The following is a 17,521-nucleotide window of genomic DNA, read 5'->3' as shown; positions in this document are numbered from 1 at the left end:
CAAACTAAACCCAAAGCTACCAGAGGAAGTAATAAAAATTAGAGATAAATAAAATAGAAAATATAAAAACAATAAAGTCAATAAAACTAAAAGTTGAACTTTGAAAAGATCAATAAAATTCACAAACTCTTAGCTAGAATGACCAAAACGAAACAAAAGACTCAAATTACTAAAATCAGGAGTGACAGTGAACATTACTACCAATTTCTGAGAAATAAAAAGGATTTAAGAGAATACTATGAACAACTGTATGCCAACAAGTAGGAAAACCCAGATTGGCAAATTCCTAGACACATAATCTGCCAAAACTGAATCATGAAAAAAATAGAAAACCTAAATAGACCAATACATAGTAAGGAGATCGAATCAGTAATGAAAACAAACAGAAAAAAAAAAGTCTCCTAACAAAGAAAAACCTGGACTAGATGGCTTTACTAGTGAACTCACCAGTGAATTCTACTAAAATTTAAAGAATTAACACCAGTCTTCCTCAAACTCTAACAAAAAGATGAAGAAGAGAGAACACTTTCTAACTTATTCTGTAAAGATAAGATTATCCTGATATCAAAACTAGACAAAGATATTACAAGAAAAGAAAACTACAGGCCAATATCCTTTATGAATATTAATGTAAAAATCCCCCAACCAAACACTAGCACACCAAATTCTGCAGCATATTTAAAAAGTATATACCATGACCAAAGGGATTTATTCCCACAACGTAAGGCTGGTTCAATATACGAAAATCAATCAGTGTAATACACCACATTCATAGAATGAAGGGAAAAAAACAAACAAGCATCTCGATTGATACAGAAAAGTATCTGACAAAATTCAACACCCCTTCTTGATAAAAACATTCAACTGGATAACTTAGAAAAAGAAGAAAAGTTCCTCAACATAAAGGCCATTATGTGAAAAACCCACAGCTAATATCATATTTAACGATGAAAGACCAAAAGCTTTTCTCCTAAGAAAAGGAATAAGGCAAGGATACTTGCTTTCACAATTTCTGTTCAACATAGTATTAGTAGTTCTAGTGACAGCAATTATGCAAGAAAAAAAATAAATAAAAGGCATCCAAATTGGAAAGGAAGCATAAAATTATCTCTGTTCACAGGTGACAGGATTTTATATACAGAAAACCCTAAAAATTCTGCAAAATAGCTATTGGAGATTATAAATTCAACAAAGTTGCAGCATACAAAAATCAAGACACAATAATCCGTTGCATTTCTATATACTAACAATGAAATATCCAAAAAGGAAACTACAAAAACAATTTCATTTACAATAGCAAAACAAACAAACAAAAGCACCATTCAGGCATAAATACTCAAAAATAAATTTAAACAAGGACGTGAAATGCATGTACACTGAAAACTGCAAAATATTGCTGAAAGAAATTTTTTAAAACATAAATAAATGACAAGACATCTGCATTGCTGGACTGACAAACAATATTACTAAGAAAACAGTACTATTCAAAGTGATCAATCTGTCAATTCAATGTAATTGCTACTAAAATCTCAATGCCATTGTTTGCAGAAATAGAAAAACCAAGCCTAAAATTCATAAGCAATCTCAAGGGATCTCAAGTAGCCAAAATTATCTTGAAAAAGGAGAAGGAAGTTGGAATTATCACATTTCCTAATTTTAAAACTTATTACACAAAGCTGTAGTAACCAAAATAGTGTTATCCCATCCTAAGGACAGACACAGAGACCAATGGACTAGAACAGAGCCTCAAGGTAAGACCTTACATATGTGTTCAACTGATTTTTTTATTAGGGTGACAGACTATTCAAAGGAAAAGAACAGTCTTTTATAAATGGTGCTGGGAAAACTGGATATCCATATGCAAAAGAATGAAGTTGGACCCTTACCCCTACACTATATACAAAAATTAACTCATGTGCAGTGATAAGAAGTAATACACAGACACACATAGACAAAACAAATATTAACTCAAAACAGACCAAAGGCCTGTAAGATCTAAAACTATAAAGACTCTTAAGAAGAAAATACAGGAGTAACTTTATGTTACTGGATTTGGTGACAATTTCTTGAATTTGACACCAAGAGCAGAGGCAACAAAAGAAAAACTAGATAAGCTGGACTTAAACAATTTGTATCCCAAGGACATTGTCAAGACAGTAAAAAATCAACCTAAAGAGCGGGAGAAAATATTTGTAAAGCACCTGTCTGCTAAGAGATAAATATCCAGACTTCATTAAGAATGACTACAACTGAAACAAAAACGACCTGATTAAAAAAGAGCCAAAGGATTTACGTAGACATTTCTCCAAAGAAGATACACAAATGGCCAATCAGCACATGAAAAGATGCTCAAAATCACACAAATCATTAGAAAAACGTAAATCAACTCAACACCGCGAGACACCACTCCACACCCATCAGGATGGCTATAATTAAAAACTTATACACACACACACACACACACACACAAAACAGAAAACAACAATTGTCAGCAAGGATATGAAGAAACTGGAACTGGTATATTGCTGGTGGGAATACAAAATGGTGCAGCCGCTATGGCAAACAGTACGGTGGTTCCTCAAAGAGTCAAACAGAATCACCATATGATCCAGCAATTCTACTTCTAAGTAAAAGCCTAAAAGAACTGAAAACAGGGACTCGATCAAACAGATCCTTGTACACCACCAATGTTTATACACACACACACACACACACACAATGGAATATTCTTCAGTCTTAAAAAAAGAATGAAATTCTATACATGCTACAAGATGGATGAACCTTAAAAACATTAAAAAAAGACAAATATTGTATTATTCCACTTACATAGGGGTACTCAGAATAGACAAATTCAGAGAGACAGAAAGTAAAATAGAATTACCAGGGGCCGCGGGGAGGGAGGTAACAGGAAGTTAATTATTTAATGGATAGAGTTTCTGTCTGGTATGATGAAATGTTGTGGAAATGAAGAGTGATGATGGTTGTACATTACGAACTACTTAATGCCACTTAACTGTATACTTAAAAATGGTTAAAATAGTAAATTTTCTGTCAAGAAAAAGTTAAGGTTTCCTCCGCCCCCAACCCAAGAAACATAAGAAACATACCAGATTGATTATAACTTGTTTTCCATAAATAATTACTTGGGAATCAAAATGCCTTTGGAAACCATCCATCTAGAGGGAAAAGAATTACATATTTTACTGGAGTACATTATGTAATTTATAAATACAATTTAAATATTTATAATATTTTAAAAGGACCTCCTTAAATGTCTTATTTCTATATTCAAAAGAATGATGTCAGGGTGTGAACTATGTCTTCTAGATATTCTAAATGTCATCTAGTAATCATAAGCTATTTTACTCTGAGCTGCAACACTACCACTTTAATTCTGAGTACAACCTCAGAGGAATATATTAAGTACTCTAAAAAGCATAAATTTACAAATCTTACTGAGATCTCTTAAATCCTTACTTGCCACACCATTCAATCATAGTTTGTTCTTCTATATTTCTAACATGCCACCTACACAACTTTTGGTTTAGGGGTTTACCATGTGCTAGAACCAAGAAGAGCCTCAAAGATGTTGAATGCTGATTTAGGGGAGTAAACACATTCTTTACATGCAAATTATAATGCTATTAAGCTTCTATTTTTAGCCAACAAAAAGGCATACACACGTGATTTGCTACTTTGCTGATTTGTGGCAGTGGTTTGTACTTGAGGTTTGGTCTTTGGGACCAGAAAACAGGTATTGACCCTCGAGTCTAAAAGAAAAGAGAGAAATGTGAAAACAAACACAAACATATTTGTTTTTCTCACCTTACTTATTGTCAGCGGTATATAAATTAATGAACATGCAAGGGAAAAAAGTAATACAACCTACCAACTATTTTAAAAATCCATGTGTATCTCTCCTAAAGTTCATATTTTATGAAAAAACATTTAGAACTTTTTCTCCTTCTAGTTTTATATACACGGCATTTGTGTAGTAGATAGTTCTTTATTTCCCGAAATTCTACATTTATCTATGAGTAAAAATTAACAGGTTACATCTGTTATATAATTTGGCATTATGAAAAAATTAGAAAATTGCTTTATTCATTTTCAAATGGATATGTTTATCAACATATGAATACATTTGGACACTAACGCTCTAGAGCAGCAAGTGGTCCACAACTCCATAAGGCAACAGAAGAGACATCTCACAGTGGCAGGTAAAGTCAATCATAAGCCATCAGCTTGTCCTATCATCACTGCCCTGAATACATGTAAATGGTTCAACAGACAGATGGCTCCATTTCCATAACTCTCCTTGCACCTCCTAGCTTACCCTCTCCTCCAGGGATTTAATTTAAGGGCAGGAAATGTCAGTAGGTTAGTGCCAGATTAATGGACTTTCCTTTCTTGGGGTGAACTTTTTCTGCACTGTAGATAAAAATATTACATAAGAACGGAGGAGAAGGGAAAAGAGGGAAATTTCAACATGACAGAAAATGATAATCCAAGCAGAAAAGGCCAATTCACTGACTGCCTAACAGACTAACAACTTGCCTGTACAAATGAAGCTTTGCTCCCATTGTAGTGCACAATTTGTTCTGTTTCTACAAAGTTAGCTGCATGGCCTTCAGAATCAATTCCTAAGTAGAAAAAAAAATAAGAATTAACTATACTGATTACGTAAAGAAACACTTCAGAAACCCACTAATTCAGGTTAACTTGGAGAGAACTAAGTCAGTTCAAATTAGTGGAAAAGTCATTATGAAAATACAATTCAAACAAACTCATTATACATGATCAGAAAACTAACAGAAGCTCGCTCACTTTAAACAGGCTTAAAGAGGAGTATAAAAACCTATTAATAAACAGATGAAGTTGGTTGCTCTTAAATACACTGATTGTTCCTACACGCAAAATTCCTCTAAAATAGTGTTTCTCAAACTTCAGACATCTTTTAAAGAAAAAAAAAAAATTCTCAAGGATCCCTGAGAAAATGTCCATAGATCCTAATTTGAAAAATACTAGTTTGAAAGGTAACACTATCAATTTAGGTAATTATACTTAGTAACAACACAATACTCAACGTAAATACAGGTCATTTTATTTTTATTTATTTATTTTTTGAGACGGAGTTTCACTCGTTGCCCAGGCTGGAGTGCAATGGCGCGATCTCAGCTCACCACAACCTCTGCCTCCCGGGTTCAAGCAATTCTTCTGCCTTAGCCTCTCAAGTGGCTGGGATTACAGGCATGCGCCAGCACGCCCCACTAATTTTCGTATTTTTAGTAGAGATGGGGTTTCTACATGTTGGTCAGGCTGGTCTCGAACTCCCAACGTCAGGTGATCCGCCCACCTCACCCTCCCTAAGTGCTGGAATTACAGGCGTGAGCCACCACACCTGGTGAATATAGGCCATTTTAAAATATTTTGTTGTAACAGTGCAAATGGTCTCCAGCAGATGCTTATACTGATTTTAATTATGAAAATGAAAACACAAAAACTGTATGTGATCCTCTGTAATTCCATAAATATGCTCACAAAACCTAGTTCAAAAAGCACAGTGGATTCTTGATGCTGTTTAGTTCTTTCAAATATCTGAAGCATTCCTTTAAAAATTTGTTTACATAATCTATTTTTACAAGGAAAAGCTTGCTAAGCAAATGCAACTTTCAAGCTAGTCCCCTGACTCAAATTACCAAATTATCAGAAAGAAATCAATGGATTTTTAACTGTGCCAAATATTTCCTAACATCCTTTCTATCTCACATATTTCTCACATATAACATTTGGAGGTATATGCGAAGTATCACTGTTTTTGTTACCATATCACCAGAAGGGGCCAAAATTATTGAGCCAAATCAGCAATGACATGACTCCTCAATACTTTATGAGATTACTTGTCAGAGGCACAGGCTATCCTTGCTTCCTTTCATAATTCCCACTAAGGAACAACATTCAGTTATTTTTAAAAGTGAGAGTCAGAGTGAGAGATAGTATGTGTGTTTCTGTGTATGAAAGAAAGATCTTTATGAAAAGATTTGCAAGACATATTAAGAAAAAAAGGAACCAAGGTACAGAAAAATATGCATAGAATATTATCACTGTCTAAGAAAAGGAGGAAGAGAAGGGCACATACCTGTATTAGCAAAAAAATTATCCGGAAGGATAAATAAGAAACTAACATCTGATTAGCTGGTAAGGGGGTAAGAACCGAGCAGATGAGGTCAGAAATGGGAGATATTTTTTATCGCATTAAAAAAATACTTTTTGATATTTGAAATATGTAAATGCACTACCTGTTCAAAAAATTTAATCAAAAACTATGTTTCCATCCAAGAAAATCTAGTTACAAGAGAGTTGCTAACTCTAATTTGGTTTGTGATCTTGGCCAGGTCACACACTCAATGTTATTCTTCCTCTGCTACGAGAGATATTAAGCAAATAATCTCTACAACTTTCTGGCCCCAAGCTACAATTTATTTAATGGCTTACAGCCATAAAATATGCTGATATATTCTGGTTAAAAAAAAATAGAAAGATTGGAGAAACTCCTTTTCATAATGACAGTAAGCTTTAATACAGATTTTTAAAGTTTAGTTCAGCGAAATAAGCATGTTGCTAGTACAAAGTCTGGAAAATAAATGCTCAAAATGTAAATGTTCACAAAGTTGAAGGCATAAAGCAAATGACTAGCTTCATGCATGCAAAAAAACCTAAAAGCAATACAAGAAAATACTTTCTAGGTTAGGTTACTGAAAACTACACTGAGTTCAGCTGTGCTTTCAGATATCCAGCAAACAACATGATCAGTTCCTCTTCAAGCAGTAAGCAGCAGCCTACAAGTATAACATTAACATTTGCAATATAATTACAGTAGCTGAAACACGGAAGACCTACCTAATTATTATAATGAAGTAGGAGATAAATACTTAGCAAGGCTATCAAATGATAATGAAAACAAATAAAATACAAAAGGTTACATTCATGTTACTGTAAGACAAAATATTAATTACAGATATGATCCATGCTGACAAAATTAATCTCACCTCTTACATAATAGCGCACACCAGCTCTGAAACAGCTCCTCCTCGAGATGAGAATCCAATCAAAGTATTTTCCATTAATAGAACATGAATGCATGGTAATAACTTAACTACATTAAGAAAAATACAACATATAATAGAAATCATAAGCATTGTTTCTAGATTGTTTGAATGCATCTACCCTAATAATGGTCTTTAAGAGAAAAAATGAGAGTATGCAAATCTTCCTGAATATTCACAAGCCTTTAGTACTATAATCAACTGTGAAGCTCTGTCAAGTTAATAACCCTATGACATGAATGCAATGTTTAAGAAGTTCACTATGGTGTTTTTATTTAAATGATATGCTTCCCTTTTCCTGATATCCTCAATTACTTTTTAAAGAATTAAGTATAAACCACATCACTGAAAAATCTACTCTGAATGGAAAACATAAATTTAAAATAGATTAACTTTCAAATAAGAAACGAAAAAGCGGGGGAGGGAAGTCTAGGCTACTGTAGTTAAGGGAAAAAAAAAATGAAATGCATGACACATAATTATAAATTAGCCATAACAGGTGGTAAGCATATGAAGATTCACAGATTAAAGTGAATTAAACAAAAGTTACCTAGAAATGGAAATTCTGACTCTACCTTATCCTCAAAATAGAAAAGGTGAACCTCAATATGAAAGACTGTATCTCCCCCTTCTTTATATAAAGTTATTTCCCTTAACTACTAATAATAGTATATGCTATAGGACACTTCCTACACCATTCAGTAATATAAACAGTCATATACCTAGAAATTCTAAAGGCTGATCTCTCCACTTCGTTCCCAGAGTAAAGGGTTGGAAAGGCCTTTGGAAGTGGCATACCTCTTACATTAAATGTTTTTATTATGAAATATAATAAACAGTAAAATATAATGTATGCAACTACTTACAATAGTTAAATACCCATTTAGTATGGGGAGTGGATATTAAATGGGTAAGAATTTCTTACTGGAGTGATGGAAACAGGATGCTGGTTGCACAACACTGTGAATGAAATTAATGCCACTCACTGAATTACACATCTAAAAATGATCAAAAAGGCAAACTGTTTATTAAATATATTTGATCATAATTTTAAAAATTACACATACACACACCCCTTTGTACCCACTAGCATCTTTGAAGCACCTTTCTGTGTGGCTCCCTTACTGCTCTCTAAGTAAGCTCATCATTCCCTTGTCTTTCTAGTCTTGCCACTAAACAACTTCCTGTTTAGTCTGCACAGCTTTTGGCTTTTTTTTTTTTTAACATAACAGGAATTAACCTGTATGTATTCTTTCAGTTCTCCTTATTTGCTCATTATATTCAGGAGGTTCATTTGGTGCTGCTATGGCTGTATAATATTCTACTACATGACTAGATTACAGTTACTTATCCATTCTACTGTCCCTGGACATGCCAGGTGTTTCCAGTTTTACTATTATAAACAGTGTTGCAATAAACATCTCTGTAGAGGACAAGCAGAAGTGGCTCTAAGGAGCAGTACTGCTCGGTTACAGAGTATAATTCCTCATCTGATCTTATTAGGAAATTCCATCTTGTTTCAAGAACTACTTTGGCTTCTCACCTTTACCAACATTTGATATTGTCCGCTTTTTTAAAAAAAAATTATTTATGCATTTATTTACTTGAGAGAGAGGCTCTTGCTGGCTACCCAGGCTGGAGTGCAGTGGCACCATCAAGGCTCACTGCAGCCTCAAACTCCTGGGCCCAAACCATCCTCCCGCCTTGGCCTCCCAGGTAGCTGGGACTACAGGCACATGCCACCATGTCTGGCTAATTTATTGTCTGCTTTTTAATGTTTGCCACACTGTGGCTGGGGGAGCAAGGGGGGTATGACAGAAAGGTTTTATTGTTTCAATGGCCTTACTTTTTCTCCTTCCACATTTGTTGAGGTTTGGTTATGGTATTTTCTATATGTAATACTTTTTCTTAACATAATTTGATGCATCCATTATAAAGCATAACAGCATAATAAAATATTTGTGAACCTACCATCCAACTTCAAAACAGTACCAAAACCGTGAATCTATTTATCTGCTCCTTCCCTATTCTATCCAATTGTGTTCTCACCTAGAAGTAACTATTCTGTTTTATGGAGACCATTCTCCTATCTTTTTAGTTTCATCACATGCAACCACGACTTAGAAACACACAGCTTGCTTTTTTGTAAAAATGAAACTACACTATTTATAAACTTCAAGCCCTTGTGATGTTCATGGTATTGCTGTAACATGGTACTGTGAACATTCTGGAAAGACCTCCTGGTATGAATGTATTGGGTAGGCACTGGAGAAGTGCTGGCAAATTCACAAAAGAACACCAAATGATTTTCAAAATGGTACCTAATGACATCAGCAATGAGGTGAGTTGCTAATGACTCATCTCTATTACCTAGTATCATTAGACTCGATAAGGGCTCCTTTTGAGCTCCCAATTCACTTTCCTTTGAAGCCCACAGCACTAAAGAAGACTCCAAGGTAGTATTTGCTCCCTTATTCACCCAAATTATCTATTTTGAGCCAGGGCACAAAGACGAGCAGGGCAGATAAGCCTGCTCTTAAAATCTAGCAGAGAATATGACTGACTCCTTTAAGAATCATGTTCCTCTGACTGTAAGACAAAAACATATACACTTTAGAGAATTCAGAAAGCATGAAAGGAACAAGAGTAAAATAAAAACTGAATCCCATCAGCATTAACTTTTAAAATGTGAATGTATTTACTTCTAGCCTTTCATCAGTGAGTTACTCCCAGGGACATCCACGCCTTCTCTCCAGGATGGCCATTTCACATACTCCCCTCAACCTGCAACATTTCTCTCTCATCCCACTCACAGCCCATTATGTCACTTTATATGGCGCTGTAAAAATAAAAGCCCTCCACAGGCCCCGATCACGTTTACACACCCACCAGCATCCACATCCAATCTGCTTCCCTTCTACAGTGGGAGGTGAGCAGTCCACACCAGGCCCTCTACCTGTGCACTGACCCCATCCACCTCACACATTCTTGGACATCACTCTAGCATGCACCTTCACTAATTTTCCCCTTCTCAAAAATCTTTTGAGTAGAGGTCTTGCTCTGTCACCCAGGCTAGAGTACACTGGTGTGATCATAGCTCACTGCAGCTTCAAAATGGGGTCAAGTGATCCTCCTGAATCAGCCTCCTGAGCAGGTGGGACTACAGGCACATGCCACCATGCCTAATTTTTAAACATTTTTTGTAGAGACAGGGTCTCACTATGTTCTCCAGGCTGGTCTTGAATTCCTGGCCTCAAAGGATCCTCCTGCTTCAGCCTCCCAAGACACTGAGATTACAGACATGAGCCACTATGCCTGGCCCCACCACATTTAAAGTAAAAGCCACAGTTCTTCCCACGGCTTATAAGGCCGAGTCATTTGGGCTGACCTAATTCTCTGAACACAGCTCCCGCCTCTCTCTGTCCACTCTATTCCAGTCATGTTCCTGTCTTGGGGTCATTTTACTTATTAATGTCTCTGTATGTGTGTGAAACACACGAGTTTACTTCTAGTCAACAAACCACACTAAAGAAAAGCTCATTTAAAGCTTTCAATTTAAAAGTAAATGGGTAAGCTGTTTCTAAAATTGCCTAGAAAAAAAGGTTCTATAACCTCACTTAATATTGTTTGTCCATTCACAATCTCATTTTGAAAAAACAAAAAACAAAAAACACCATCGTTGGTCCAAATCATTTAAGGCACTAAATAAGAACACTTTTTTTTTTTTTTTTTGAGACAGAATCTTGCTCTGTTGCCCAGGCTGGAGTGCAGTGGTGAGATCTCGGCTCACTGCAACCTCTGCCTTCTGGGTTCAAGTGATACTCCTGCCTCAGCCTCCCAAATAGCTGGGATTACAGGCGTGAGCCACTGCGTTCAGCCGAATAAACACATTTATTCTTATTTTGTCCTTAGGACAACATGGAAAGCTCAGGGTGGGGGTTTGGGGAAGCAAAAATAAATGAGCTTTTATCCCAAAATTTTCTAATTTTTATTCCCCTGTAACTCTGGAACATGTTTCCTCCATAACTTTTTGGGTTTTAAGTATAACAAGCGTAAGTTTAGTGAAATTATATTAACATAATGAATAAATAAATAATAGACTTGTACTGATAAGCTTCTTACATGTGCTTGATAGAAAGATGTCATCACCAATTTTCTGCAGAGCACAATCCTGATTACAGTCATGCATCACTTAATAGGGGTACATTCTGAGAAATGTATCGTCAGACAATCCTATACATTATAGAGGGTACTTACACAAATCTAGATGGCACAGCCTACTGCACACCTAGGCTACATGGTATATAGCCCATGGCTCCTTAGCTACAAACCTGTATAGCATGTTACTGTACTAAATACTGTAGGCAATTGTTAACACAATGTTATTTGTGTATCTCAACATATCTAAACATAGAAAAGATACAGTAAAAATATGGTATTATAATCTTGTAGGACCACCACCATATACGTGGTCTGTCGCTGACTGAAATGTCAGTATGTGGCACGTAACTGGATAGGCACTCGTCGGCATATACTGTGCTTATGTATCCTTTAAGAGCCAGCGCACTTGGCTGCTTTATTTTTATTATGATGTCTATGATACAGATTTGTTTTTAAAATGAACCTACCATTAGATAATCAATACTCATTTTGTATCTGTACTCTGATTTCTCCCCTAGGCAATATTCTTTGTACTCTACCTATTTTCATTTATCTGTCACTATTTCAAATGACAAATAAAATTTTTAATGGTAATTCTCCTCTCCAAGTTATTACCCACACTAGTGTCTGAGTCACACTTTTTTTGACCCTGTCACCCAGGCTGGAGTGCAGTGGTGCCATCATAGCTCACTGCAGCCTCAAACTCCTGGACTCCAGTCATCCTCCCACCTCAGCCTCCTGAGTAACTGGGACTGGAAGTGCAAGCCACCGTGCCCGGCCTAAGTCTAACTTTTCAAATTCTGTACTAAGGAAAGTTTTCAACAGCCAGGTCCAAACTACTTATGTGTAATTTACTGATAAAAGATAACATCAAATAAAGGCAAAATACAGTATACGTATTCCTTCTCTTTAAACAACCAGCCCCAGAACTCTTGAACAGAGAAAGAGTCGTATAGTCTGAAAAGTTCATTCTAAAAAAAAAAAAACCAAAATGGCAATGAGTTTGATTTTCTTATCAACAGCAAGTTCTATTAATTCTGAAATACTCTCCTTATGGAGTATTTGAGACTACCTCTAAATCTGCCTTATAATAAAATTTAAATAAAGGCATCTAGAAACTAAAGAGTAATGTCACGTAAGGATACAGCCATGTAACACTGGAAGGGCAAACCGATGAACCTGAAATGAAGATACATATTTAGAACAAATACACTTCAAAAATAAATGAGCATTATATAAAAATATGTACACATAGGGAGGTAATATACAAACATAACAAGGTAGTAAACTTATGGGTAACATAATTTTTAAAAAATTTCTCTAATGTAACATTAAGTATGCATTACAATCATTTGAGCTTGAATATTCACAGATTTTGGAACACTAATAAAGCTACATGAAGTTACAGAATGTTTACCTCCTTTTCAGTCTTTGCCTACAACTTCACTCCTCCAGGGAAAAGATATCCCATGCTAATTGTTTGCAGCTCAAACTACTTTTCCAAAAAAAGCATAGCAAATGACAAGAAATAAAGTCATTAGACACATCTATTTACCTAGATTCAGTAATATATCATGTTTCCCTAGCTGGGCCTCCCTGTTTACACCTCGTATGTGCAGACAAAGGACAGAAGAAGGTGGTGCCTGTGCATGTCTCTCCTGGGTGACTGAAGGGAGTCTCATCCCCAAAGGAAGACAAAAACAGAGCTCTCCCCTTGGCCAGGGAACTTGGCTCTGGCCCCTCATTTCTTCATTATCCATGTACCAAGACCCACTGTATCTCTCTTAGACAAAGCAATGTATTTTTACTTAAGGTTTCTATAGAAGATCAGAGTAAAATAATTAGGCTTCTTCAACCTAGAATGATGTGCCAGGGTAGACCTGATCCAAGTTTGTAAGTTACAAAGTTAAATTAGATTTGTTTCTCAAAATTCTTGGTGATTAGGAAGTCACTTTATAACATGCACTGAATTAAAGCTTGGACTGCAACGATTAAGCAGATTTTATTTAGTGTACATTACCTCTGGCTGTGCAGAAAGTTCTCTTAGAAGATGACCATTCCATACAAACCGCTGATCTGCCTGAGAGAAGTTTTAAAATTTAATAAAATATCTCCTGCCAAGCTTACTTTCTGCAGAAAGAAAACGACACCAATCAATCTCTTCTTTGACCGGTCTCAAACAAAATACATCTCCCCCTCAAATCTGTACCTCCTGTGGACATTCCTGTCTCATTGTCTCAGGCCAGACAGAAACTTGGGAGGAGTCTTAGGGTATTTCTTTCCCTTTCATTTAATTTTCAAGTACTAATCTTCTTCAAAATCCATCTTTTTTACATTTCTACTTCCACTATCCTTGACCAACATCTGACTCCAGCCTAACTACTAACACAGCTTCCCTTGCCTCCAGTTTAGGCATTAGCCCTCCCCACCTATTTTTCCACAATACTGCCAGTAGGAATTCTCTAACGTGTCCTGTCTCCTATCTGCTCAAAATTCTTCAACGACTCTGTCATCTAAAGAACCAAATCTCTGCATGGCCTAATCAGTCCTAGGATCTGGCAGTCCCTAATTAACTCTCTGATCTCATCTCTGGCCACTCTGACTTTCATAAATACAGAAGAAGCTCCCTCAACAATCTATATTTAATGGACCCTACTTAGGGACAGGCGTGGTGGCTCATGCCTGTAATCCTAGCACTCTGAGAGGCCAAGGCAGGCGAATCACTTGAGACTTAGGAGTTCGAGACCGGCCTAGCCAACATGGCAAAACCCTTTCTCTACTAAAAATACAAAAATTAGTCAGATGTGTTGGCACATGTCTGTAGTCCCAGTTACTTGGGGAGGCTAAGGCACAAGAATCGCTTGAACCTGGGAGGTGGAGGCTGCAATGAGCCAAGATTGCACCACTGCACTCCAGGCTAGGCGACACAGCAAGACTTTTGTCTCAAAAAAGAAAAAACAAACAAAATAATTGACTCTACTCAGTAGATTAATCAATTCTATTTATGAAGCATACCAAATGAACCACCCACAACCCCAACTCTAAAAGTCACAGGGAATGGTTTTTGCACTTGGCCACAACCAGCTGAATCGCACTTCCTGAGATTCAAATGTGTGTTCCCAAGTGGTCTGTGCCAGTCATACTTATTATTTCTTTATATAGTTTAACTAAATATTTTATAAATCAATAAAATAAGACTAAAAACAGACTGCTGTTTCTATAAAGTTAAATGATTTGGAATATAACTTGGTAAGAGGCAAGTTGCTAAAACAAAACTGCTGTTGAATTAGAGTGGGAGTAGCAACTAAAAATATATAAAAGAACATAGTAAAAATGTACAGGATTCTGCATACAGTTTTCTCTGTAAGTGTCAAAGTCTTTAAAGTGGCCCAAATGGGAAAGCCTTATGGATGTAATTTACACAGGGAAGACAATTCAGAAACAAGGAACCAAAAACAAAGAAAATCCTACGGCCGTACATAAAAACATTGACCAATGTAAAACTTTCTGTTTTAAGTTAAAATATTTAGGGTATATATGTTCCATTGATCACTTTTATGATTCCCAAGTTAAAAAAACATTAACTTTTTTTTTTTAAGACAGTCTCGCTGTTGCCTTGGCTGGAGTACAGTGGCGTGATGACAGCTCACCGCGGCCTCTATCTCAAGCAATCCTCCCACCTCAGCCTCCTGACTAGCAGGGATTACAGGTGTGTGCCGCCACACCTGTTTAATTTTTAAAATTTTTGTAGAGATGTGGTCTCCCTATGTTGCCCAGGTTGGTCCTGAACTCCTGGACTCAAACTATCCTTCTGCCTCGGCCATCTAAAGTGTTGGGATTATAGGCATGAACCACCACCTTGGCTGACTTTCTGATTAGCTGACAAAAAATTCCCAACTCATCCAACAGATGAGATGGCTTTTTCTTCAGCTTAGCCTCTACCACCACCTCTGCCTGGAACCCTCCCTGGCCCACTGTCACCTGACAAACAAATCTTCATCAAGTCTCAGCTCAAAAGTTATCTTTCTGTGTAAAGTTACTGTCCTCTGTAGATACCTTTCTTTATAAAGTTGTCGCTGACAACCCCAGGCAAAGACCCTCATTCCTTCAGGATCCCACCTCACTTTGGTACATACCTTCATTATAGCAACCATTCTTTGACTACCACTTCCCTGGCGGTCTGTAGGCTCCCATAAGACAGGGTCCACAGCTTAATTCTGGGTCCCCAGGGGCTAGTATAGTGCCTGGTACATGGCTGACGTTGTAGAGATGTTTCACAAACAAATGGAGAATGTAGCAACTGCTTTTAAAAGCAAGTCTCTTTGTAGTTAAAAGCCAAGTTTCTTGAATGCTTAGCCTGCATCTCAACTTCCATCTAAGGCTACATACAATTTTACTAAATTAGAGTGTAAAATCTTACCCAAAAAAGCCAGTCAACTAAAATATTAATTTAGGTTGAACTATAAGAAATAACCATTTTTATTGATTAAAAATGGGCAATTACTGACAATTTCACATGTCCAACCTAATAGGTAACATGGAAGGACCTTTTAAATTCTGTCTTCTCATTAAACACATCTAAGGTGTGTCAAAAAAATTAAGGCAGCAATTATCCAGGTTCCTGAACAAAAGAAACTTTAAGTTGAGATCATTTGAAACCTAATTTTAAAGATACATTCACTCTATATTTAAAAAATAAAAATAAAAAAAAAGCAGATTGGGCAGGCACGGTGGCTCACGCCTGTAATCCCAGCACTTTCGGAGGATGAGGTGGGTGAATCACTTGCGGCCAGGAGTTCGAGACCAGCCTGGGCAACATGGCAAAACCCCATCTTTATTAAAAACACTAAAAATTATCCAAGCGTGTTCGTACACGCCTGTAATTCCAGCTACTTATGAGGCTGAGACACAAGAATCACTTGATCCCAGGAGGCAGAGGTTGTAGTGAGCTAAGATCGTACCACTGCACTCCAGCCTAGGTGACAGAGCGAGACTCTGTCTCAAAGAAAAAAAAAAAAGCAAAATAAAAAAAACCTTTAAAAGGACATTTTCCAAATTCTTAGTGACTTTTGTTACATTTTTAGTTATAAAAATTATAAATAACCATCACTACAGAAGAAGTATCAACTATTAGAATATGAATTTTATAAGCCTAATTACACTGCTAATGTAACTGCTGCACTACCGAACACTGAGAGTTGAGAGTTAAGAAATTACAAATGAATGCAATGCTAGTTTGAAGATTTTACATGTGAGAGTTAGCACTTGGTAGCCTAGTAATAGTTATGCAAAATACAAATTCTGAAAGATTTTCCTCTAATAACTCACTTGTGTGTTTATACAAAGATTTCTGAATATCTACACCAGTGGTTCTCAATTCTGGCTGTATACATACACAGATTCAAGGACTCTCACACTGGGATTGTGATGTATATTTAAAATAGGGTATATTTTCAAAGCCTCATACATGTTTCTAACATATAGCCAGGACTGAGAAAAATCAATATAAATTTTTATGCATGAAACAGAGACATGTCCGTTTTAAAATACTAAAAATAAAAATAACTGAAGATCAAGCTTACCCTTTCCAAAAGACTCATTTCTTGGAATTCTGGACTAGTGTTGGATAGCCGCTGCAAAGTATGGGTCAAATCATATGTTGTTGAAAAGTAAAATCCATCCACATTCAAGACATGGTTTAGCATCGCTAGGAAGGTTTTATTATCTTGTAACTGTAAACAAAGAAAAATCAGTACAGCTCATAATTGAAAAGGAATCTGTCAGCATGAGAAAAGAATACAAATTAAATCCTGTTAAGTCCAGTCTCATTAAAGACTACTGGCACAATGACTGAGCCAGTAAAGGGGAGGCTCGCCATTTCCCTGGGATGTAGGACAGTTCCTGACACACAGAAGATACTCAGTAAACACTGTAGGGTACTATTAGGTAACTTGATTAGGTAGGACTTCTCCCCTTTGTATCCTTTACAAACTTTATTCTAAAGGGCAGAAGAGTGGTTTTAACAAAACATCACCTTCGGTTATGATCTACTATGTGCCGGTTATTTTCCTAAGACTCTCTTTAATCTTCACAACAGCCCTGCTAAGTTAGCATAGCTATCTTCATTTGACAAATAAAACACATACATTTATGAGGGGCCCAATAACGCACATAGCAAGATACTAACATAATCCTCATTCTCAAGAAACGTTCCCTGCTTTGGGATGGATGAGAAGTAAAATGGAATTCTTTTT

The 17,521-nt window shown here is 36.4% G+C and overlaps 1 protein-coding gene across 4 annotated transcripts in view; it reads right to left on the bottom strand.

The window, feature by feature from the left end:
* SACM1L (SAC1 like phosphatidylinositide phosphatase) overlaps positions 1–17,521 on the bottom strand; it is a 54,696-nt gene that overhangs the window by 18,416 nt on the left and 18,759 nt on the right. For all 4 annotated transcript variants that reach the window (XM_030936101.1, XM_010374808.2, XM_030936103.1 and 1 more), the window contains 7 exons: positions 16,850–16,999; positions 13,288–13,347; positions 12,413–12,446; positions 7,050–7,151; positions 4,558–4,643; positions 3,684–3,770; positions 3,108–3,176 (listed from right to left, as the gene is read on the bottom strand). In XM_030936101.1, the coding sequence (XP_030791961.1) occupies positions 3,108–3,176; positions 3,684–3,770; positions 4,558–4,643; positions 7,050–7,151; positions 12,413–12,446; positions 13,288–13,347; positions 16,850–16,999 (588 nt within the window). The remainder of the gene's footprint in view (positions 1–3,107; positions 3,177–3,683; positions 3,771–4,557; positions 4,644–7,049; positions 7,152–12,412; positions 12,447–13,287; positions 13,348–16,849; positions 17,000–17,521) is intronic.

This window comes from Rhinopithecus roxellana, chromosome 1, assembly GCF_007565055.1.
Source record: "Rhinopithecus roxellana isolate Shanxi Qingling chromosome 1, ASM756505v1, whole genome shotgun sequence".
NCBI classification, from domain to species: Eukaryota; Metazoa; Chordata; class Mammalia; order Primates; family Cercopithecidae; genus Rhinopithecus; species Rhinopithecus roxellana.
Note: the sequence above shows the minus strand (reverse complement) of the source record. Positions and strands in the feature narration are given on the sequence as shown.